Source organism: Pogoniulus pusillus, chromosome 8 (assembly GCF_015220805.1).
Source record: "Pogoniulus pusillus isolate bPogPus1 chromosome 8, bPogPus1.pri, whole genome shotgun sequence".
In the NCBI taxonomy this organism is placed as follows: domain Eukaryota; kingdom Metazoa; phylum Chordata; class Aves; order Piciformes; family Lybiidae; genus Pogoniulus; species Pogoniulus pusillus.
Genome location: NC_087271.1, coordinates 25,696,427 through 25,721,292, shown reverse-complemented (window position 1 = coordinate 25,721,292; position 24,866 = coordinate 25,696,427). Strand labels below are relative to the sequence as shown.

The 24,866-nt window shown below is 52.6% G+C and overlaps 2 protein-coding genes across 6 annotated transcripts in view; one reads left to right on the top strand and one right to left on the bottom strand.

Moving 5' to 3' along the window:
- Positions 1-12,535, top strand: part of DMAP1 (DNA methyltransferase 1 associated protein 1) — a 34,206-nt gene extending 21,671 nt beyond the window's left edge. Inside the window, exons 9-12 of one of the 3 annotated variants that reach the window (XM_064147721.1) lie at positions 4,145-4,217; positions 6,166-6,449; positions 8,828-8,831; positions 11,362-12,535. In XM_064147721.1, coding sequence (XP_064003791.1) covers positions 4,145-4,217; positions 6,166-6,449; positions 8,828-8,831; positions 11,362-11,417 — 417 coding nt within the window. In that variant the 3' untranslated portion in view covers positions 11,418-12,535. Of the gene's footprint in view, positions 1-4,144; positions 4,218-6,165; positions 7,444-8,827; positions 8,832-11,359 lie in introns of those variants that run through there. The other 2 variants (XM_064147719.1, XM_064147718.1) reach the window with 2 other exon arrangements.
- A 698-nt stretch (positions 12,536-13,233) lies between these two features.
- ERI3 (ERI1 exoribonuclease family member 3) overlaps positions 13,234-24,866 on the bottom strand; it is a 158,331-nt gene continuing 146,698 nt past the window's right edge. For all 3 annotated transcript variants that reach the window (XM_064147722.1, XM_064147724.1, XM_064147723.1), the window contains exon 8: positions 13,234-14,820. In XM_064147722.1, the coding sequence (XP_064003792.1) occupies positions 14,738-14,820 (83 nt within the window). In that variant the 3' untranslated portion in view covers positions 13,234-14,737. The remainder of the gene's footprint in view (positions 14,821-24,866) is intronic.

Here is a 24,866-nt window from a genome sequence, read left to right as displayed (position 1 = left end):
TTCCTAGAGTCTTGAAACCCTGCAGGAGTGGAGGCTTTCCATTCCTGCACAGGAGAGCCATGCAGTCAGGAAAGGGTTGACCTTCTTTCCCCATATTAAGCCAGAAAATGCAAAAAACATTATTCATCTGAAAGTTTAGCACTGCTTCCCAGAAACCCACTAAGTAATTCAGTACTCTAAAGATATCCATGAAGAAAATTAATAATGAGAAAGTTTTCTTGATGCTGAAATCCATGAGAAAGGTGGTTTTCGGTGTCAGCAAGCTCTATGACACTGCTGAACAACAACACCAGTACTGGTGTATAAAACCCCACTTTACAGCTGTACAGGCACTGGTCAGATGTGTGATTAATGTTTTAGGACAGTTGTATTGTTTAGGGTTAGGGAGGGTTTTGCTTAAGGAAAATTAAGAATAAAATGAAGTGCAGCATCAGGGAGGGTACTTGTGAAATATCCAAATAGCTACTGATTAATTAAAACAAATATCCTGGTGATAGACCAAACAAAATATTTCAGCACAAAAATGGGATTTTTTTTTTGTGGTCTTTGATTTTTTTTTTTTTCTTTTATTAAGTTGTGGGCACCAGAAATGGAGCATTTCTGAAGAAAGCAATAAATTGAGAGCAGGTCATTTAGGACGACCTTATATGTATAATCACACATGGAGCCTAGCTAAATCTCTGTACATCTTGCAGACCTGTTCCATTCCTAGTGCAGATCACCATGACAGTCTCTACCTGCCAGGTGGTGATGCTGTAAGACACAACAGAGGACTGGGCTGTAGCCTCTGCTATTACTTAGACTTCATTACTCCTCCAAAATATACTCAAATGCATTTGCAGCTGTGCTTAAAAGTACTAGCATAAATCATGGAAGCTGAGTGGCACACAAAAATAAATGAACCAAGTCTGTTTGGGGAAGCTATCTCTTCACTTACTTCTTATCACGTTTGTTCATTTAATGAATTTTGCCAATTAGCAATTAATTTGCAGTAGGTCTCCCAGTCATTAGTGTGAATTAGCAAGGTTTTGTTGGCAGAGTGTCTCGTACATGAAATAAAAATCCTGTATCATTCAAAACCTCAAGGGTACTCTGTGGTGAGATCCTCTTTAGAAATTAAACTGCTCAGGGGCAACCACAAGTTTCTTGACCCCTGTCTGTTAAAGTGTGGTGGATGCTCTGTCCATCTATTGATGCTGCATAGCCCTGAGCAGCTTTCCTTCAGGGCAGAGCAGTCTGGGTTAGTACTGGTGTATCCTGTGCTTCTTAGTCCAAGTGCATGCCAGCGGAGGCTGTGCATCCCAGGATCAGTTGAGGCTCCCCCCTGCATAGGTAGGCTCTGGTACTGTGGCTTCATTGTGTTGATCCAGACAATTCTCCCTAGCTCTGTATTTATTTTTCTCTTGGTACATGCTGTTCATGTGTTTAATGCAGGTTGTTTATAGCAGGGACAAAAGGATTACAGTCCTTAAATCAAAGGCGATGTTGGTGTAATTATAAACGCAGGCTGGTGTTGCAAAGAGGGCTGTAGGGAGAGGCTGTCAAAGGAGAAGAACATCCAGAATATAGTAACCTCAAAAATCCTGCCTAATCAGTTTTCTGACGGGAGCAATCTGTTTCCCAGGTATTATTATTATGTGGGGACTCTAAAGATAATAAATAACAATAATAGTCTAGTATAAGGAAGGAAAAAAAAGGCCAAATGCCATTCACCTCAGAAGCTGTGGTTGCTCACTGGGGTTCTCCAAGGAACATAATTTTCCTCAGCCCCTGTGGAGGACTCGATCCATGACAACACCAAGAACATCCCAGGAGCTGTGGTGTAAGCAATGATACTGCCCTGAGTGGTGTTTTCGTTATGCAGAACATGGCCTGCAGAAACCACATATCCCAGCGCAGACATCTCAAGCCAGAGAGCTTTCTCTGTGCCGTTGGCTGGGACCTCTGCTTCTACAGATTATCTCATTCCTCGGGAATGAGGGCAGGTGATATGCTGCTCCAGCACTTGGGTGCATCTCTGGACATCTATTTCAAAGCCCCACACAAAGAAGGGCTTGCTGAGGTAAGCTCGGGCTTATCAGAGCTGTACAGGGCATGAAGGCTTGTCTGCTGCTAGCACTAGCCCAGCTAACGGACCCTGGCTAACAGATTATCAGCAGCATTTGAGTAATAGACTGCTCATTTAGTTTTAATACATTTTGCATAGAGAGCAATCAGCCTTCATCAGTCTTAGAGATGAATTGGCTTAGCCAGCTAAATTCTAAAGATATTAGTCCGACAGCAGCCACATAAATCATAACATTTTCTTAATGATGGTAAAATTAAAATATACTCTTGCTTTGAGAAACCAATGAAGCCTTCCTGTTTGCAGACCAGATCCTCTTGCCTGAATTAAAAGGAAGTTTAATTGATGTGTTTTTGAACTAAACTCACAGCTCTGCTCCTCCTGAGCATCTCTAGCATTCCTTTCTTTGAAGTTAAATTGATTTGTCCTGCCTCTCCCTGCTGCATCCTCTTTTGGAGTGTCAGTGAAGACCTTGGTTTGGTATTCATTGACCAGACTCCTGTGGCAGTCACATCACGGTTGAAGGCTTTGCCAGGTTATTCATTTGTGTTGCCAGTAGTTCCATGAGCTAGTGGAAACCTCCTAGGAGAAAAGCTTGTGCTCTTTCTCTAACCAGCAAACCAAGACCAGGAGGTCATGGCTAGCCTAGCCAAGCATGAACTTTTCCTACTTCTCTTCCTTTGTTCCTGAAGCCGGCTTGAAGTACAGCGCACTTTTGCCAGCTGATGTTTAACAGAAGGGAATCTTGCATTTAGCTAGAAAGAGTGTGATGTCAGTGGCAGGAGTGAAGACAGCCTCTTAGGGCAGTGATAATCACACACATGTTGTGTGTCCAGAGCTCTTCAGTGAGGAGGAGATGCTGAGCTCTGTTAACAATATACGTCCTACAACTTAAGACTAGCACTGTCTGAATATGTGGCTTACAAGTAAGGTGATGATGGGCTAATTTTGAGGTGCAGTAAAGAATGGCTCTCCCTTCAAGTCCTTCCTAATCTGGTGTTAGGTTTGGTTGGTGTGGCCAAGACTGGGGCTGCCGATGAGTAAGTGGTGTCCAGGGTGACTGTAGGATATTCTTGTCTCTTGGCTATTCAGTGGCCTGCTGGGCAGCTTGGGCTGGTGGTGTTGATCCCCAGGAGGAGGTGTGAGCTCACCTGCCTAGGGCTGGATATGGAAGGACAACCTATGCCTGTGTGCACTAAGGTGTTTGACACTGCAGGGCTGAGAGTTGTTTCTTTCCTGGTCTGTTTCCTGGTGTTGCTGAGGGAAGAAAGTGATTTAATTCATTCTTGGGTATATTTGCAGGGCTTGGAAACCTGTTCTCCCTGCCATATTGTGGCAGCACCATTTGTGCTGCTCATGATCTAATAAATGCTTGGTCTGAGCAGCTAGCACTCCTGCTAGAGCCCAAATGAATGCAGAGGAAGGACCCTGCTAAGTGTATGCATTCTTCCTCTCCTGGCCAGCTCCAGTTCCCTTTCATAGCTCACATCTGATGCTTCCTCTCTCACCTAGCCCCTTAGCTCCGATGTAAATGTGTGTTCACACTTCCGCCAGTCAAGTAACTGTGCTCTCTCTGTCTCTCCCCTTTGTTATAAAGCCTGCTCTGTAAATGAATCCCACAGGTCTGGGGCTCAGCAGGTAAAAGGAGAAGTGAGTCTGTTAGCGCATGAGTCTAATCAGGCCGGCTAAAGCGAATAAAGTAGGGCAGCATTGCACATTAGCCGCTGTGTAAATGAGCCCTTTGATGGGCTGGGCACCGCGGGAGAGGGTTTGAAGCCAAGAAGAACTTTTGTTGTTAATTCAGTGACACATGGAAACTGTAAAACAGCGTGTCTTGCACACACACGAGAGAGAAAATAAAAGCCATCGCGACCGGGCTTTTCAATACCTGCCCTCGGACCTAGTCAGAAAACTTTCAGCCCCTGTCTCCCTCTCTTACCACTTGATTTTCCTTTCTCTCCCTTTCTTTTTTTGTTCCCCCTGCACTATAAAAAGAAAAGCTCTCTTGCCTTTTGAACTAGACGGCTGTGAGTGAGGGCTATCTCTGAGCTGTGTGGCTCTGTTACCTTTGTGTTCCAGATGAAACTGCCAAGCTCGGTGGGACAGAAGAAGATTAAAGCCCTGGAGCAGATGCTGATGGAACTCGGAGTAGGTGAGTAAAGGGGGCACGAGAGAGAGAAAGAGACACACAGAGCTAGCCTTTGTTCTCGAGATGGGCTATTTTTTCCCCTAGTAATACAGCCAGTTTCTTGAATAACAGTATGTGAATGGTTTTTAAAATATTTTATGTGTTTAAAAAAAAAGAGAGAGAGGGTAAAAGCCAGAACAAGATGCACAGGGCTTTTTTTTTCCTCCCAGTAGAAAAATGTTTTAAAAGAGCCTTTGTTTCTCTCTTGTTTGGGCCCTTTTTAACCATCAAGAGAAGCAGCACAGTATTAGGAAGGCAAATCTCAGCCTTGCCAGGAGAGGTACTTCTAAGTGTGTTAGTGACCACGGCACATGCATTGTTCAGGGCTGCCCTGTCTCCTTTTCAAGCTTCGTTTCCTCTTAATTTACTGCTCTCGGTGGCAAGTCCAAAATGCGCCTGGGACTGTTCTTCCCCCCATTATAGGTTGCATGCTGTGTGAAAATCTGGAGCATCTCTGCTGAAAGGCAAGTAAACACACATCCCTCACTCCTGAACTCCAGTGTCTTAGCAGCAGAAAGAATGGTTCACTTAACATGTGCAGTACCCACTTGCCTGTAGCTAGAGGGGAAGTGCAGCCCATAGCTGGCTGCTGCCTGCCATGCAGTGGGTACAGTTTGCAGGTACTACAAGTCCCAGCATGCGGTGCCCCTTGATTAGACACCTGATGGTCCCATTTCCCCTCACTGTGGCTGGGGGATTTTTAAAAACAGAAGGAAAAAAAAAAAGAAAAGCTATCAAAAAAGGCTTATTGCTGGTTTACAAGAGATTACCAAGCCTGCTCCCAGTACTGCTTCTGGTACCTACTGCTAGCTTTTTGGGACAACTGGTTTATGGATGAATAGGTTGTCTCAGACTCTGCGCAGTTCTGAAGGTCTTGTGTGGCTGGTAAAAGTGGCCCAACCAGAGTGGTTTTGCCTTTCTGCATTAAAAATAAGCCAGTTATTATCTTTACTTGCTGGGGAAGCCTTGGGGAAGGATGTGAGTGCCTCCTAGAGTTCGCTTTCCACAGAGGTGAGGAGGGGTTCCTGACTCCTCACTCCTGCCTTACAAAACACAGGTGTCTTCAGGGCTTCCTGGCGCTCCTGATCTGCTCTGCGGTAGAGTGTAGAAACACTCCTGGGCTTTGTGTGGATGAACACTAGTGCTAGTGGGAAAGGGGCATGGGGGCAGCCCCGTGGGCATAAGGCCACCGCTTTATGCCAGACCAAACGCAAGAGCTTCATCCTTTTATTCTCCAGAACATGTGGCTTTTCCAGGCTCTGTGTGCAAGTGATGGGCTGCAGCAGAATGCATGGTGTGGGGCAGTGATCTGACAGTCTCTGCTGCAATCAGCTCAGGTCTGCATTAAAACATGTCTGTTACACAGCACCAGAGTGATTCTCTGCCTCAGTCCTACCCTGGGAGGAGCAAGAGAGGCAAGGGAGCTCATCTTGTCCATCTCTTTTTGGTGAAGGTGTAGGGAACAGCAGGAGCTCTTCTGTCTTCTGCAGCAGTGGGCGAAGACTTGTTCCCAAGTGTGAGTTCCCTTTGTATGACCTGATGGGTTCGGTCATCTGGTTTGATTTGCTTCATGCATTATCTTTCTTTTGCTGAGTCCTGGACTTTCATGGAACAGTAGAATCACTAAAGCTTGGAAAAGACCTCTAAGATCATGAAATCCAACTGTCAAAGCAACACTGCCATGACCACTAAATGATATCACAAATACTCATCTTTAGTCCTTGGTCAGAGATGAAGAACTGGCTGGAAATAATAGGTCTCCAGCCCTTGAGGATGCTGAGGATCCCTGTGGTGGGAGTGAAGCTCCTTGCATATCTTTGCAGGAGTGGATAGGCAGCCAAGACCTTTATGAGCATCTGCTGTTGTGGGGTTGCAGGTCTGGGTGGTTAACAGAACCTGTTTTTCTCCCTAGATCTCAACCCTATGCCTACAGAGGAGATCGTGCAGATGTTCAATGAGCTGCGAAGTGACCTGGTGCTGCTGTATGAGCTGAAGCAAGCCTTTGCCAACTGTGAATACGAGCTGCAGATGTTACGGCACCGCTACGAGGCTCTGGCCAAGGCTGGTAGTATTGGCCCCCTCAGTGCAGAAGGCGCCCATCCAGATGGCCAGGCAGGGCTTGGCATCGAGGAGGGCAAGGGAGATGTCAAGGACCAGATCATTGATGTAGTAGGAGCACCACTGACCCCCAACTCGGTGAGAAGGAAGGTCGGGGGGGCAGAACAGGGAGCACTCAGGTCTCCGATGCAGATGCCCTGACAAGCGCTGGGAATAATGTCCTGCTCTCCCTCCAGGCATGCCTGTCCAAGGGAGCACAGCACACCTGTTCCCCCCCAGGTCCCAGTGCTCCTCTCTGGGCTTGTCTCCTGTTCTGGACAATGTTCTTGGTGCTATAGGTGGAGTCAGCAGCGCTTTTTACATCCTGCATGCAGGTGGATGGCCTGATGTGTATGCCACTGTGCACCAAAGTAAAGCTTTGGGTGTCAGGAGCTTGCTCTAGGACAATGATGCCAGTACAGCTGCAGGCCTGGCCTGAGGCATTTTCCTTCTAGACACAGCTTGATAAGGGTTGGTCAGCAGAGGGAAGCAAGTGGGGAAAGCAGTCTTGAGATGATGAGCCATGACCTGACCAAGTCCCTGGAGTCAAGCAGTAGCCCTGCCTGGAGCAGGAAGCTTGGGAAGGAGAGGTATTGGAAGAGCAAAGGGGTCTTTTTATACCCTACTTCCATGGCTAAGAAAGGAAGTCAAACCTGGGGTTTCTTCTACTGTGAGCCCTGTGATAACATCCTGTGCATGTACCTATGCAGGATGTTAGTCACCAACCTCTCCTCTGTGCCTCCACGCAGGCAGACTATCTAGCCCCTCACTGCTGCCTCAGGCCCAGGGAGTGTGCCTTGAGATCAGCTGAGATTGCTTTCCCTTCTGCACAGTCCCTTGGCCCTGCTGAGCTGAACTCCCTGGTAGAAGCTGCCCTTCTCCACACAGTGGCATCCCCAGTGCCTCAGACGTGCTGCCCCTGGTAGAGAGGCACAGACCTTCACTTTCTAAGATGTTCACTGTACTGCAGGCTATCCTTATCTGTCCATGGCAGAGGCCACATGTTCATCTGGATTTGGGTAATGTCCTGTTTGATTGTGAAAATACGGAGATGTAAGAAAGTGTTCTGCTGAGACAGGTTCATGTTTGCAAAGGAGTCTTCTGAAGTTTTTCTTCTTTCTGCATTCAATCCGAAATCTCACCCCTCCCTGCGGTCTGGAGTGTCCTGGCTTGCAAGCTGTTTGGGCTGGTTCACAACACACTTGCTCTGCCTTGAGCCTATGCTCGCTGGGAAGGTGGGAGACGTGATAGTGGTGGCTGTGGCTGTAGGAGGAGGGAACCCTTGTGCGTGTTTCTAACCACTTTGTTCCTCAGTGCCACCTCCTGGAATTGGGAACAAAGAGGTGGGCCCAGGCAGCACAGAGAGGGTTAAACTGACCTGGTCTCTGACATATTTGAAAGAAATATAATCAAGTTAATTCACTGCAAGGCAAATTCAGTACCTAAAGGGCCCCCATGTTAAATACAGCACTGACCTTTACCGGCTGATTACACAAAGACGACACAATTAGATTAGTCCAAGACAAAAGGTCAAGCACATTCACACTGTGACCATTTTATGCTACCTTTTGGGAGGGGGGGGAAATTACATCCCAGCTAGAGGGATATCCTGGAGAGGAGGGGAATGGGCCTGCTATCCCATGTTCTGCTTGGCTCAGGTATGTCTGGGGAGTCAGCCAGGGCCTGGCACTGTGCTTGCCCTGAACCTTTCCTGTGGTTCTGGACAAAGTAGTGGTGGGACAGACCAGCAGCCTGTGGCCCACCACCAACTTTTCCAAGGATGCGCTGAGCTCAGTGGAGGCTGCTGCTTGGTGGTGCTACATGTCCTGTCCAGAGCTGGCAGGAGCAGCCCCAGTGCCTCTTGCTCAGCATCATGACCTCTGGAAGATCAGTGGGCTCGGGTCAACTCTGAGAAGTGGAGCTGCTGGGGTGGTTGCTGGCTGGCTGAAGTGCATGTATGTGTCCTGCTCCTGCACAATGGTGACCTTGAAGTGTCCCAGGCCCTGGTGTGATGGAGACAGTGTCGGAGGCAGTGGGCCCAGGGCACAGTGCTGAGAAAGCAGCCTGCCCGTGTAAGCCTAGTGCTTTCTCCACACCTTGGAGTGTTTGCAGCAGGGGTGGCAATATTGGCAGTGCAATAAGCAGCTCTGCAGAGCCTTTCCTTCCTTTGCCTTCTGCAGCGCTGGCTGTGGGTTCTTGTGAGTGATGCCTTGCCCTTCCCCTCACAGAGGCTGCTTCAGCAGTTTAACCCTGCCAGGCCAGCTTTGAACGACGGAGTTCAAGTGTGTGCTTTGCCACTGAGCTGCTGGGGACCCCTGGAGGCATCATTTAATCTCCCTGCTTCAAATTCTTGAGTTGGAGAATCCCTTTGTGCTGCTTAGCACTGCCTCCATGGCACTCCACGTGTTGGATTAAGCCTGGATTTGTTCAGCCTCCAAACCAGCTGCTCCCCTGAAGCCAGATTTGATTCCCTGGAGAGGAGTATTTTGCTCCAGATGTTGGAGGGAGTGAGTGGCAAAGCCAGGAATAGGACTAGGAGTCCTGACTCCTGAGCCCTGCTTGGCATGCCTCAGTTCCTTTACAGGTATTGGAACACACCAGGGTATTAAGCTGGCTGCCACCATCCCCCTGGGCCCACGGTGGGGACGGGGGACTCCTCAGCAGGGCATTTTATCCCGGTTTAGGAGAGGTCTGCAGCAAGATCCCATTGGGCAGCGAGAGGCTTGGCGCTGTTCTGCCCTATCATGTCCACCACATTCCTCCTACCAGACAGCCTGCCCATCTTCTCCTAGGGGCTGTGGTGCCCATTTGCTGACCATTAAAGCCGAGCTGGGATCCCCCTAGTGCCATCTGCTGCTGACCCCGGTAGGGACTTTACTCAGGGTCTTCGGGAGGTGAAAGGTGAGCCGAACTCGGAACAAATTAGTTCCAAGCAGAAGTTCAGCCAGTTACTCCAGATTGGACGCTTTGATTTCTGCAACTCAGACTCCACTCAGTGATCTGTAATGAGTGACTCTCAGAAATCCTCACATTGCAGCACTTTGTTCCTGAGCTCACAAGTCAGCCCATTAATGGGTAAAGGAAAGGACCTTGAGTCTAAGAAGTCTCGAGTTCAGAGTCAGAATTATTTGACTTTTAAGCTTCCTTTATCTGAACTCCTGCTGACTTCTTGTTTTCTGAGCCTGTTTGAAAGCTAGAAGTTACATTGTTAAGATCAAACATTCTCTCTTTCCAGATGGAGTTACAATATCTGTCTTTTATATATATATATTAATATATATATAGTGTATATATACCAGGGTGTGTATATATATATATATATTCCTCTCTCTTTTTTTTTAACTTGTTCTTTCCATTAAAAGCAACTGGACTTGTAGGCTCTTGTAAATTATAATGTAAAACATTTTTTTTAAGCAGACAGTTCCCAATTTTGCCCAGGGCAACTGGAATAGCTGCGCCAGGGAAGGCAATGGGAAGGTGATTAATATGAATTTGTGACATATTTGAAAGATGGGTCTTTTGCCATATAAAGATTATCAAACACATGTGCTCTTCCCCATTAATTCCACAGCCCTCCCAGGAAAGCCACAAAGCCCAGCTCCTTTGTTTCCAGGATGGGGTTTTTGTTTTTTAAAAGCTACCTTTCGGTCCCCTTGATTACCACGGGTTTGGTTTTTTATAGGGCATCTGTTCACACTGCTGCGTGGGTTCTCTGGCCCTTTTATTTCCCCGTTAGTCGGATCCGGCGCAGGCAGCCGTGCCAGGCCCTCTGATGGATCTGCCTCTGTGCTGTGTTTAACTTTTAGCCGTGCAAATTCCATGCTCTGTTTGCCGTCTGCCCAGTGCCTAGTGGGAATGGGGTGGGGAGGGCACCTTCCTGCTGAGGGAGGCAGTGCAGCCTCCCACCATGCCTGCTGTCATCAGGAGCACATGCCTAGGGGACCACGGGCCTGGAGAAGCAAGGATGGGCAGGCCTGGGTCATTTTAGAGAGTGTGTCAGTGCTGCCTCGTCCATCCCCTGGCTGCTTGCTGTCCTGAGCAGTGGCTCTGCAGCCCTCTAGAGACAGGGGATGGCTGCAGGGCTGAGCACAGCAGGGACGTGACTACAGTCACTGTGGCTGTAGTGGGGTGTGCAAAGTAGACCTCACCTTGCACTACATAAGGTGCAACGTGACCCCATCTTATGTAGTGGGGGACCCTAGGGCTCTGGGGTCCTATGTCCCGACAGCACCCAGAGTGCCTTATGGTTCTGGCATGCCTGGGGCATCCCACAGACAAAGCCCAGCTTTTGGGTGATGACCTTGCTATGGTCTTGGCCGTAGCATCTGAGCAGCACTAGGCAGAGTCTCACTGCAGTGCAGCAGTAGGGCTAGGGTAGTGTTCTCTTTTTGTGCACATGGCCCTGTCTTTCCTAGAGCCAGATTGAGCCTTGAGACCTCACCTGTGAAGGGTGAAGCTCACCAGAGCCCACCAGGCTTGCTTAGGTTTACTGGAGTGTGCTGTCTAGAAAAAAAGGTTATTTTGAGGAGCTGTGGTAGAGTATCAACCTCCTGCTCTGCTCCTAGGCCACTTGGTGACAGGTCTGGATGGTGGAGGAGCATTTCCAGGATTGGTGTAGCACAGAGCTGCTTTGCCCCTTTCAAGGCATGTTGCATGCCAGCTTGCTTGGTCAGGGCTTCTGGTTGCAGAACTCAACTCCTTGCTTCTACTTGCTCACAGATCCAGTGCCACAAAGATGAGCCATCCCAAAGCCCTTTCTGTGTCAGGGAGGTGACATCCCCCAAGAGAGTGATATCCCAGCCCCTTGTCATTGCTGGATTAGCTTTGCTTTTCTCTCATACAGGCAGATGGCACTGAGGTCCATTGGGCACTACCAGGTATGATGCTGGAGTGCTGTGGCCAGCTCTGAGACAGACTCCAGGACAGGTGGTTGTGTTTGCTTGTGGCCTGAGTGCTCCCACCCACTGACCCTGGTTTTCCTTTTGTTTCCCATCTCACTCTTGGAGCAGAGAAAATGAAGAGTCAGCCTCCAGCTCCTCCTCCACCAAGAAGGTGAAGAAGCCGTGAGCCTCCTGTGCTGGGTGAGGAGGAGGTGCAGAGCTGTGTGCAGGGTCAGTGCCACCTTGTTCCAGAGCCTCCCAGGAACAGCTGAGGATGCTGGCAGGACTGGGGCCTTGGGGCATACACTGCAGGAGCCATGCCCTGTCCAGCACCGTGCCCCAGCCCCGTCCCATTTCCAGAGGAGTGTGGCCTCCACACACCTGTGGCAGGTGCCAAATGGCAACTCTAGGGCTGTGCAGGGCTCACCTAAGGCTGCCCCATGGCTGCTGGTGCTAGCAGTCATTTGTTATGGGGTTGGGTTTTTTTTTACATGCCAGATTTTTCTGAACATCCCTGTAAATACATTACTTGTACCAGAGCAGAGTCATCATTAGCTTTGGTGAGCTCACATGGAGCAGGAGGAAATGGTCTGAGCTGTCTGGTCTCCAGCATGGGCAGGCTGGGTGCTGCTAGCTCTACTGGGAGCCCTGGCTGCCCATGGCTCTCCCTGAGCCCATCTCCCTCAGTCAAGCAGTGACAGCAGGGGTTGCTGCAGGCCTTGCTGCCTTAGGGCCTGCCAGCATCAGCTTCAGGCTGGGGAGTTCCCTGTGGCATCCTGTGTATTTTGTCCTCATGTAGTTCCTGTCCTCCAGCAGCTTGTGTATCCTCCATGCCTGCAAGCACTGCCTCCGTGGGGTGCAGGGATGCCCCTGCTAGGAAGTGCTCTGTTGTCCCCACTACTCACCACTGGGCCCAGTTCCTCCTCCTGCTCCCCTGCTCAAGGCAGGTGGACACCTCTGACTTCAGTCTGCAGGAAGGGGACTTCTGCTTCCTACCCCCCATTTTTTGCAGGGACCCTGGAAGGGCTGAGGCATTGCAGAGCCTGGATTTGTGCAGTGCCCACTGTGGGCATGGGTGGTCCTGACTCCTGCCCCCTGCATTCCCTCCACCTGCCTTTCAAGTGTAACTGGCAATCGATTTGCCCTGACAACGTCCTCTGAGTCACATTCGTGTCTGCAGAAGAAAAGGGCAAAGGCCAAGTTCTTAGTTTTCATAGAAAACTAATTAGACGACTCCATTGTAGATAGGTCAATAAAGCTGATGGGGGCTGCACAGAGGGAGCCATTAAAACCCCTGTGACCTTTGCTTCGAGCAAGTGGGCTGGGGCTGCCCATTCCTTCCAGGAGCTGTCCACTCTGTGCCAGCTGGAGAGCTGTGTCCTGTCACCCAGTGGCACCACGGTGCTAGGCAGGTCCCTTGGGCATGTGGATGTGGTGGTTCCTGCAGAGCTGGGCTTAGCTCCCATGCATCCATGGTGCTGTGCTTGTGCTTGCTCTGCTGCCTAAGGGCAGAGCCATGCAGCTTCAGCCTCTAGCAGAGAGGGCCTAAGTGCAGTAGAGGGTGTGTGAGTAGAGAGTGCCAGGCTGTAGGGCTGGATAAGGGTAATGGATGCCAGTGGGGCAGGGTGGTGGCTGTCACCCTGTGCCATGCAGAAGGCTAGTGCAGCCCAGCTGGGACAGGCTGGTGGCGTTCTTGGGAGCTATCCTGAAGTGCAAACAAACTCAGGGTGTCGGGGGAGACTGCTGGGACCACATGAGGTATCCATTCCGGCGAGTGTGACAGTGCTCCCAGTAAGAGGGAGCCTGGGCCTCTCTTTCAAAGCCAGAAGGGACCTGGACCTCCCTTTTTGGAGGGTCACGGACATGCAGGGGCACCATAGCCCAGGGAGGGCAGCCCTGCTGGTGGGGTACCCTGTTCTCACATAACCAGGTGACACCCCCTCCCCTCCCCCCCACCTCTGCCCCCCTGTACACACTCACACATGCATAGGCACAGCCTGGGCTCCTTTACCCCCAAACTTTATTCATGTGGCACATTTACAGCAAGGATTGGAATAACTAGACAATGAAAATGCTGGGTTTGCATTATCGGTTGGTTTAACTGGAACACCACACACCATGCAGTCATGTACCGCCAAGTTCAGTGCCTGTATTGCCCTTCTGGCTGCCGTCACCGGCTTCGCTCCAGGCCATGCACGCACAGGCCCAGGGCTGCAGCCTCCCTGCAGGTCAGTGCCCGGAAAAGGGCTCCGTTCAGCAGGGCCCTGGGGCTGGGTGACGCTGGGGGGATGTGTGCCCTCAGCCTGCCTTATGGCTGCCTCCCAACCGCCCTGGCCAGCCGGGAGCCCACCCAGCCAGAGGGGATGTGCTCGGCAACTCTCAGGCAACAAGCCAGCTGCTGCTGAGCGTCTGCAGGGACCTGTGAAGGGGCACGGCACGGCCCGCGGGGATTGTGGGCACATGGGGGGGGGAGGGCGGGGGCCGAGCCTCAGCTTGGGAACCAAGGGAGACCGGACCGGAGGGGAGCGGGGTCAGGGGCACGGGGCAATTTGCAGCTCCCCTGCTCGAGTACCTGTGGGCTGGGGGCCAGCGCAGGCTGGCACGTCCACTGCCGGCAACGGACGTGGTGCTGCGGCGGGACTGTCCCGGTGGCGCTAGAATCAGTTGGCAGGGCCAGGGCAGGACTGGGCATCCCACCCAGTCCTGCAAGAGGCACGAGCAGACGGGACGGGGACGGGACGGGGCTCTGCGTGGACACTGTCACCTCCCTCCTGCTGCCCGTCCTCCCGCCGGGCCCCCGCCCCACTGAAAGGAGCCCTCCGGGGCCCTGCAGCCCACAGCGGGGCTGCCAGGGGCTCTGCAGCGGAGAATACAGGCACTTCACCTTGAACATAAAGAGACGGATCGCGTTTGTCACATACAGGAGTCAGAGAGGGGTTAGTGTTGACTCAAAAAGGGGAAAAGGCGCTGAGGGGAGAGGCGGGGGGGCTGGCGGGGAGGGTGAGGGGCCGTCTCGACACTGCTGAGCCTCCTTGAGCGCTACCCGGTGTGGGCACTCGCTGCAGCAGCCGTTGAGGCCTGAAAACAAAACCAGAGAAAAGAAAGAAGGGAAGGCGGGGACGGCCCATGCCAGGGAGGAAGGAGATGGGGGGATGCTCTGGCTACGGGGCGGGCGAGGGAGGACGGGGTGGGATGTGGAGGGAGGGACGGAAATCGGGAGCCAAAGAAAAAGAACAAACTACGAGTCTAAAATGTGGTGCAAGCGCCCTACGCGGCTGTCCGCTAGCATGGCATAATGTCCGGAGCAGCCCAGAGAGGGAGTCACATCAGGTCTACACAGATTTGCCTTCCCATATATACAACCTCTACTGGAGTTAACAGCTGAAATTGAGATTTTTTGTGTCGGTTCCTCTGGCCTCGGTTGCCGTTTTATTTAATGCTGGAGCCCGTCCTCCCCGCCTCGCCGGCGCCGGGCGCATGCAGCCCTTGCCTGGCTTGCCTTGGGGATCAAAAGGGTTTGGAGGTCTGCTTGAAGATGAAGCCTCTATGGGCCAGTGTCTTCATGATGTTGGCGATGTTCTTACAGTCATCTGTGGGGAGAGCACAGACGTCAGGTTAGAGCCACGATCCAGTCAGGAGCTGTAAGTCTCACGCTGGGGCTGTGCCTGGAGCAGTATGGTTGCTTCCCTGTGTCCCCTGAAGACTGGGGCTGTGTGTACAGCTCTCGGCACAGCCCTTGTGCCCTCACCAGTCCAGGCATTCTGTCCCAGGTGCTTTGCAGTGCTGTGGGGCAATCCAGGTCCCCAGCTTCCTGCAACTGCCCCCCTGCATCCTAGTCAAGCTGGGACAGATCCGCGGCCGAGATCTGGATTGCCTGAGGCAGCGGCAATGCACAGGCTCTCAGCCAGTGGCTGCTTCCCGGCAAGCTGGTGTCAGTCACTCCAGGCTCTTCCAGCACGCCTGTCCCTTGGCGGCACTGGCCAGCAAAGGGGCTGTCCCTGCACTGAGATGAGGACAGCAGATGATGCTGGAGCTGCCCTCCAATGAAGAGCAGGGTTCTCGCCTTCCCCTCGCTCTTCTCAGGCAGGAGCTGCCTGGCACCTAGCTTAGTCTGCTCACTGCTTTGACCTGGGACCGTCCTCATCCCCACTAGAGCCCGTCTTTGGTGCTGCCCCATGCCCACTGACTCCAAACGGACAAGATGGCTGGGCCGGCAAGCCACTGCCGTCCTCGATGCTGGGCTGTGGGCGAAGCGGATGCTGGGGGACAGCTGGCAGCACCGATGCCGCCAGAGTGAGCAGTGGAGATGCAGCGAGCTGGGGAGGGGCCAGGCTCTGGCTGGTGTTATTTACCTGGGACTAAACTCAGGCACCGTTTGCTAAAATAGAAGCCGGGCTTAAATTGATTCCTGGTGTCTATATTTCATGTTGAAAATTGGCTTGTAAATCCATGTTTTGATCTATGAGGGCCGTCTCCTTAAGAAAAAGCAAGAGTAAATGTGTAATTTCTCCCTTGACAGCACACGGCACAGAGGCGATCCTTCTTCCCGCTCCCCTCCGTTTCGGGACAGCTCCACTCGTTCCGATTACCACTCTTTCTTCCTCGCCCCACGCCTTGATGTCTCCATTTCATTACCGCCCGCCCATTTATCAAGCTGTTACCGTAAGGGTGACTTTGCCCACTTGCATGTGGCAGCGGGGCCCGGCTGACACGGAGAGAGGGTGCCCCGGGAAGCTGGGGCGGGGGGGGTGGTGGTGCAGGCAGGGCCCCTCTCTCCCCGCCACCGCTGGATGGATGTTGTGGTGGAGGGAAGGCTGCATCATTACTGATGTGTAAATGATAAAGAAGCCTCCACATCCATCTCCCAACTGTAAATCCAGGGAGTGCTTTATAATCAAGCTACAGCGATAATAATGTGAAATTAGGTCTCTCTATCAACGGGAGGAGGCCTTTTAATCACGGCTTAAAGGGTGCAAACGCTGTTTATCATAATTGAACTGTATCCGGGCTAATTGTGGCCATATTTCACTGTCTAGGAGACAGCAGGCTGCCTGCTGACAGTGCCGCGTGCCGGATTGAGGGCCCCGCGCAGGCGGGCAGCGCTGCCCTGCTGCCAGGCGCCTGCCCACGGGGCCGGGGCTGCCGGGACGCCCCCTGACACAACAGCAGCCCTACCCAGCTCTGCTGTGCCTGGTGACCCCATGGTAAAGCCGCCACCCACCCCACAGTGTCAGATGGAGGTGCAGGGGGCTTTTCCAGCATGCAGCTCCCTCGGGGACTGCTCTGAGCTGACAAGGACCCTCCTGGCTGACGGCTGAGCATGGGAAAAGTAACATCCCTGTTACATGTGCCTCCTGACTGCCTCCCCACAGCCCTTCCCATGGCACTCCTTTTCTCTGCTGGTGTGCCAGGCCAGAGAAGAGAGGCATGGGGACAGCCTTGCAAAGGAGAGGTATCTCCAGAAACACCATCTGGCATGAGGGCATCTTTCTATGAACCTGTCCTGTCTGCTGGCCATGGTGGCATTGATGTCTCTGGAGTGGCCCAGGAGACGACAGGTGTCCGGGTTGGCCAAACCACAGCACTAACTCCCCGTTGCCACTTGTCCCTGCTCAAGAGACCATCCTTGAGAACCCCTGCTCCATGTATCTCGCCCCGCAGCCAGCTGAGCCCCAGGAAAACAGCACCAGACCTGCCTCCAGAGACAGCTTCCAGTGGGACCTAATGGACACAGTGGCTAAAAAGCTGGGTAAGACCAAGGCAGGGGGAGTGCAACCATCTGCATCAAAAGTACCCCAGCCCCGGGCCTGGCCTAGTTACCCAGAAAGGGGAGCTTCTAAGCTGTGTTAGGTGAGCAGTGTGGATTTGAAAGCACAGCCCTGACCAGTGCCCTTCACCATTCTCAAGGCATCCTACTGCCCACCCCTCCTCAGGACTTGGTTATTGCTCCACACTAATAAAAGAGGAACTGGGCAGAGACCTGAGAAGTGGCAGAACTGGCAGCAAAATTGCACGGCACCTTCTGGGACCCCTGAACTGATCCCCATGGAGCGCCTGTGGGACCACCAGCTGCTTCCTGACCCCCCCCAACAGCCACGTGGATGTACTCTTGTGATAAGTGCCAGCACTGGGAGCTGCTCAGGGTTCTGGGCTGCTGCCTTACAAAGCCAGCAGAACCTCAGCAGGTCAGTGCCACTGGCACACCTGCACCATCCTCACTATCCCACATGATGCCATGGCCCCCTGGCAAGAGGAGTGCCAAGCTCATCGTAAGTCATTTAGTGAGACTCATTGCAAATCAGCACTAAGGTAAACATGCTTATTATAATTATCCACGTAAAAAAAGCACCAAAAAACCAACAAGAGCAGAACAACTTTCTAATATGCAATTACAGCCATCTATTGATTTTACAATGTAATCCGCTCCGATTGATTTAATAACACAATTATAGGCTGGCTCTCGGGATATTAGAGGGGGAGATTTTCATAAACTCCAAAGCAAAAAACTAAGCGGCTTTTAAAACAACAGAGTCAGATGGCTGTTTGGGGAATTATTAGCGATATGAAATCCTCTAAATCTGGACGTCGTTACCTTCTGAAAGGAATTTCTATTACAGAGACGGCAATTGACAGCCTAAGAGAGCGCAAATGGGACTGCTTTGCCGGTCTTGCGGCGCTGAAGCCATCGCAAAGGTGACCACGGGGCGGGGGATGAACAAGGTCTGAGGCACGTGGTGGGGGGCCACATGCAGCCTTTGCCCACCCTGTGCCTCCCGGCCCACCTCTTCTCGGTGGGCGCTTGGCTGTGGCACATCTGCATTGGCACTGAGGCTGGCACCTGCTGACCCCAGCTCATCAGGAGGTTCTGCCTGGGGCCACGGAGCCTGGTGAGACCCAGAGCTCCCACTCCAGTGTACATGGTGTGCCCTGGCCCCAGACACCTCCGGGGGCCGCTGAGGTGGCCATCATAGTCGCCAAGCGCAGGGATGTGTGGCCGCAGCAATGGTGGCTCTGCGGGTGCCGCACAGGCGCGCGCGCGCACACCCCCGCTCTCCTTGCGCTCGCTCCCTCAATGAATTCCTGACTTTATGGGCACATTTTTCTTGTCAAGCTGACAGGGTTGCTAAGTGGATTTCTCCCTGATATGCGGACGGATTATCACATTACTCCAATGTCCTACACAAACATATTACTTTATATTCAATAGCCCTAATGAATATAAACGGCTTTTTCTTTTTTGGGGGTGGGGGGTAATCTATAGATTTTTAATGAGGGCACTATTAACTCCCTCCTCTTTAAAACAGACTTAGGTGCAGCCTCTGAGTAGAAAATCAATGGTGTTATTGTAGGAATATTGTATATTGATATTGTAATAATAAGATGCAATTGATTTAGGGGTGTTGTGCGGTGTGTGTGGAAGGGGTCAGCTTGGGGTTAGCCTGCCTCCTGCAAGCCAAGCGGCAGCTCTGCCCTGCCTCCTGCCCCTTGCCTTGTTGTGCCATTTCCGGACACTGCTTCACATCCCCCATAGTGGCCCTGGGACAGCCAGGCTCCAGATTGCTCTGAGCTGCTGCATCCCAGGTGTCTGGGACCCTCCTCAGCCAGGCTATCAGTGCAGTGAGGGTGATGTGCCACCTCAACCTCTCTGTGTCCCAACTGGCTTAGCCCTGCTGAGTTTTAGCCCTTCCACCCAGCATCTTAGCTTTATCCACTGCAACACTGCACTGCCTCAACACTCATGGCCCAGCCCTCTCTGCACCTTGCCAAGCTCTTGGCCATGCTCACTGCCAGGGACAGTGGCACATGAATGTGCATGGGGTAATAGGATCTTCTTTCAGTTAGGTAGGACTGCAGTGTGCTGCTGCTCAGCCTGACTGTCCCTGTTCCTGGAGGGGGGAGACAGGAGTTCCTACTGTGCTCCTCTGCTGGGACAGAGGCAGAAAGCCCCCAGCTCATGGTGCTGAGTTCACTGCCCAGTAGGCAACCTTCCTCCAGCTGCTGGAGTGAGCTCAGAGGTTCTGGCAGCAAGAGGCTGGCACACAGACTGGGCACAATGTCACCATGTCATGGGAATGGGATGCCAGGAGTAGTGATACTCAGTTGAGGAGAGCATCACCACCACACCCATCTTAGCCATCAGGAGAAGGGAAGGGGCTATGCATACCATCTTGGCAGGAGTTTCTTCACCTCTCACACCTTCCTGCATCCTCTGAATGCTACCAACATGGGGCCTCAGAGGGCTGAGCACTGCCATGACCGTGCGTGCTGGGCCAAGCTGCCGGCAGTGCAGTGAGCCCTTTCCCATCCCACTGACTGCCCAGGTGGGCTGCAAGTGTCTAGGGGAGCGCGGTCCCCCCCCTAAATGTGCTGCTCATTTGAAGGCAGCCCTGCCGCACCTGTGCTGTGGCCAGGAAGACAGATCACCCCCGGCCCGGGCTGAGCAGGTCCATATTTAAACTGTCCCCATGCTTTATGGGCTGTACAAGAACTGATGCTCGGGCGACGCGGGGCCATTTGTCAATGTTCTAATGGCAGATTACTGTTAATGAATAATATCACGGCTGCCTTTGTATAACAGCTCCCTGCAAAGCGGGAACGGGCCGCCCGGCCACTGCCGCCCTTCGTCTCCCTGCTGCTGACCCTGTGTGACAGCAGGTGGCCTTGTGACCGATGGGAACCGTGCAGTCCCCATGTAGCCTGACACCGCTGCCAGCATCCCCGCTACCGCGTCCCCTACAGCACAATGTGCCGCTCACCCTGAGTGGGTATGTCCCCAGCAGGGGACAGAGCCACCACAAGCAATGAGTGACAGTTTGCCAGGCAAGCAGAGCAACTCTCATGGCTGCTCACCCCGTCCACGCTGGGGGCAGAAGGAGGCTATATCTAGTCCACATCCACCCCCACCATGACATGCTGGCTGAGGCGGGGCCACTGGGATGCCCAGCTGCAGTGGTGACAAGGACACAGCAGAGGCCAGAGCTCACAGCCTGAAGGTATCTGTGGGGACACTGGGGATGGTCCTGCCACCCTGTTCCCAAATGAATGGCCTCATAATGCTGCACGCAGGGCGAGGGGCTCCGCGCGCCCCGCACAGCCGGCAGGTACATTAGGTGTAGCTGACAGTGACACGCAGGATATTAAGAATAACTTACCTCATTATCTGCAATTACGTTACTGCCACACACCTCATTTCTTCACCAAGAAAAGAAAATTAGTTTTATATTGACTTCATCCCAGTGCCTCCTCTGCCTGCCCCACCATGAAACGCCTGCACAGGCTCCAAAGGGGGCTCTGGATACAATTAATACTCATTCTCCCCCCAAACCTGTTGCTGTCCTTGTCCTGGAGGGACAGGATGCTTGTCCCACTCCCTGCACACTGGGGTCAGTAAGGCCTCCAAATCCGTCTCGTCCTAGCAAGGATGATGGAGTAGGGAGGGCCTGTCTCTGGAAGCTGCCACGTGTGTGGGGATGTGACAGCACCCGGCGTCCCCAGGAAACAGCCAGGCAGGTGAGCATAGCAGAAGGGACCTGTTCTGGCATTCAGTCTGCCAACCCAAGCAGCTGCCTCCTCCCAGCTGAGCTGGCCACCGTCACCCCATGGGTGATGAGATGCCTCCTTCTGTCCTCTGTGCTGGTAACAGCTCTTCCCATTGTGTGCTTGCCATGCTGCCCTTTCTGAGGGCAGACAGAGCTGGGCAGCTGGGGGGACAGCAGTGCAAGCAAGACAGTTGGCTACCGAGACGCTTGCCAGCCCTGCAGGCTGACAGACAGCCTGGCAGAGGTGATGTTGTGAGGGGGGGACCCTTAGATCAGGACCATCCCAATCGGAGAGGATAGAAACTAGGGCTCAGCTCTCTTGCACCATTCCCAATAGCTCCTGGAGCCCACAAACCTGAAGGACACCAACACTGGTGGGATCAAAGGTGGCAGGGGGTGTGCTGAGCCCTCGGTTTGCCTGGCAGCCCTGTGACCATCCCTATGCATCCAGCAGCCTTGTGGGCAGCCCTGGGCAAACAAAGTGAGCGCTGCCATCACCCTGCTCCCGGCTGCAGCCGCTCACTGGCCGGGAGGGAAGGGGAGCAGCATGTGCAGCAATAGAGGGAAAAAAGCCAATTTCATCTTTATTAGAAGGAGATTTCTCTTTTAGTAATAAGCACACTTCAAATAATTAGCGTGTTTTACGTAATAATGAAATTATGGAAATGCAGGCCACTTATTCAAACAAGTCACCATTACCATATTTTTAAATATTAGACTTAATTAGAGTTTATCACTTCAGAGAAGTACGAGGAGTGGAGATTTTTTTTCCTTTACAAAAAAAATCCTCATAAAGTGTTTATTAAGAGTGGGTAAGAAGGGGATAATGATCTGTTTGGAAATTAAGGCAATCAAACATTTAATGCTCTGCACTCCTGTAGGCAAAAGCATTCAAATGAGTCAATTATACATCCATTATCCAGGCACGATTAAACAAGGCAGGATGGGGAATTTGTCCTCCGTGTCATGCGATTGTCGCGAGGACTTATGTCCACTTAAAGGCAGCTAATAAAACACTGAACTTGGGGAAGAAGAGGAAGGGAGGACTGAGAAAAGGGAAGACAAGGGAAGAGAGGCAGCCGGGTCAGTGGGACCGCAGAGGGGCGAGGGTGGGAGGTGGGTAGGGATGGAGCCTTGTCTGCATCCCAGCCCTTCATAAATCAAAGTAATTAAGTTAACATGAAAATCAACTTCACCATCCCGTTAAATTACAGCATTTGCATATTAGGACTCAAATGAAGTAGGTAGTGGGTGAGGGGGGGGGTGGGAGGAGAGGAGGGAGTAGGGGAGGGTCAGAGGAGAAGGATAGGGGGGGACATGCACCAAAAAGGGATCCATTTATTATGGTGAATAACTAATTTCAGAATTTATAGCGCTGGATTTTCGTTCCCGTGCCATTTATATTACAGAAGGAAATTAAGGGGCGGGCAGGAGGCTGGCTGGACATCTTTCTGCGTTATTGCTTGTCTGCCATTTGCAAATCATTATTAATTGTGGCCTGTGTCGCTGGTGCAGCAGGGCAGGGTGCCTGGACAGCCGGAGCAGACACACATATCTCTTCATCAGGACCCCAGCCGCTAGCCCTGGAGAGCCAATTACCCCTCCCTGATTGGTATCAGATAAGGAGGGAATTTTTACAAATTAGGGAATAAATAGAATTTCCACACGTGGAGCAGGGAGGGCTTGAGAGGCAGTAATGAAAAACGATACATCACCATCAGCCAGACAACCCTATTCATACGCCGATGCATTACGCTCACTACTCATAATCCCGCCGGGTGACAGACAGCCGCCGAGCCGGCCCAGCCAAGCCGCAGGGGAGCGCATCCTGCCGGCCGGCCCGCTCCGAGGCGCAGCCCCCAGCCACTAGCACCCTCGCGGCAGCCCAGGGAGTTCTCCTCTCTGCTGGATGTGAGTGTCACAGCCTCTGCCACGGCCTTGTAGGTGGCACGCCCCCTACTTGGCATCACCCAGCTGTGCGAACGGTGGGGCCAAACCTGGCACGGGTGGCACTGCAAGGGAGCCGTCCCTGCTCTGCTGCCCACAGGAGCCCAGCAGGATGAGCCTCCAAACTTGGTCCTGAATTTGACATTGAAGTCAGCAGCTGGGCACTCAACTGCACCCCAGCCTCTCGCCCAACTTCTGCATCCCTGCAGGTAAAGAGCATCCTTCTCAGAACTATTCAGCCCAAAGCATGCCCTCAAGGAACTCCCCTCTCCTTGGTGGTTCACAGCAATATCCTATTAACAAGATCTTTACCAAACTTCCAGTGAAGATCTGCCTTTTTGTACCATTCGCCCCCCAGATGAGCCCCATGACTCACCTCCACTACTCAGCCAGCCCTGGGTCTCCCTGCATTAGTGGTGGTGCCTGTGTCACCTTGTGAGCGGTGATATGGCCTGAGGATGAGGGCACGGCAACACTGGCTTTGATCAGCTGCAGGAACACAGTTCTGCTCCACTGGGAACAGGCTTGGGTTGAGGCACCTCCATCCCTCTGTGAGTCTGTTGCTGAGGCAGTCTCGATGCAGGGCAGATCACCTCACCCAGGGCAGATCCCACAGCTGCCATATGCCTATGTCCCCTGAGTCAGGGTAGCTCTGTGTGGCAGCACAGTGCTTTGACCTGGGCAGTGATGGAGCTGGATAGCCCTCGGAAAAGAGCCGGCACACAGCAAACAGGGTCCTACACACGGCCACCCTTGGAAAGAGCAAATCCTGGAACCAGGGGGAGGCTCCTGAGATTTGGGTGCCCAGTTTGCACCCTAGTGGTGGAGCCACAGGGCTCCGTGCCTGTAATTAGCTCTCCCTCATGACAAGCACATCACCAAACAAAATGCTCAGCAGGAGATCAATCTCTCCTGGAAGTCAGGCAGCCTGTAATTTATTCCGTATACAATGTCGCTCCACCGCGGGCTCCCTGGAATTTATACCGTACACTGTCATGTATTATTTAACTCACCCCAGTGCTTTACAGCTCCCCTGAAAGCCGCCGTGCCAAATAAAGTCATGGTGGGACACCGGCTAGGGGCAGGATGCCCCTTGTGACAGGGCTGGTATGGGACCCTCGGGCTTGGCTTAGGGAAAAGGTGATGGTGACAAACTCTGTCAGAAGTAGATGGCTCAGGACACCCCTCTCCAGGGCTCTGTGGGGAGAACAGGAATGGGAATGGGAGGTGGGCCCCCACAAGAGCCCAGTAAACCACAGGCTCCAACACTGGTGCTTCCTTGGAGGAGCAGAGGACAGCAGCAGCATGGAGAGGGCAGTAGGGCTCCTGCCTGCTGGGGCTGGGGTAACTGGGGAAATCCATCTGGACCTGGGGATGGGGCAGGGCAGAGGTGTTCTCAGTACCCTTCCTCCTCTCTGTGCTGGATGCCAGGAGTAACCAGGCTGATGTTTGCCCCTCTCCACAACGTGGATGGAGCGTCCCGCCCACAGGTGCTGTTTGAACATAGCCAGAGATGACAAGATGCACTGAAGGAGGAAGCGAGGACCCTCGAGTGGTCGAGGCAAGTGATCCTCCCCCTCTACTCCACACTGGTGAGACCTCACCTGGAGTACTGCATCCAGTTCTGGAGCCCCTATTACAAAAGGGATATGGATGTGCTATAAGGTGTCCAGAGAAGGGCCAGAAGGATGATCAAAGGGCTGGAGCACCTCTCCTATGAGAGAGATGGGGCTGTTCAGTCTGGAGAGGAGAAGGTTCCAAGGTGACCTTATTGTGGCCTTTCAGTATCTTAAGGGGCCTACAAGAAAGCTGGGGAGGGGCATTTTAGGATGTCAGGTAATGATAGTACTAGGGGGAATGGAACAAAGCTAGAAATGGGTAGATTCAGGCTGGAGTTAGGAAGAAGTTCTTCACTATGAGAATGGTGGAACCCTGGAACAGGTTGCCCAGAGAGGTCTGACTGATTCTACGATTCTATGACCCTCAATGTGTGTCTCAGACGATGCAACTGCTCATATCTTGGACCAACCTGGGCAGATGTCTGGGCTGCAGGCAGCTGCCAGAAGGGGATGAGGCAGGCAGAGAAGATGAGTGGGCATCAGCACTGTCCAGCCCTACCAGTAACCCAGCAGAAGTGAAGTCCAGGGGAG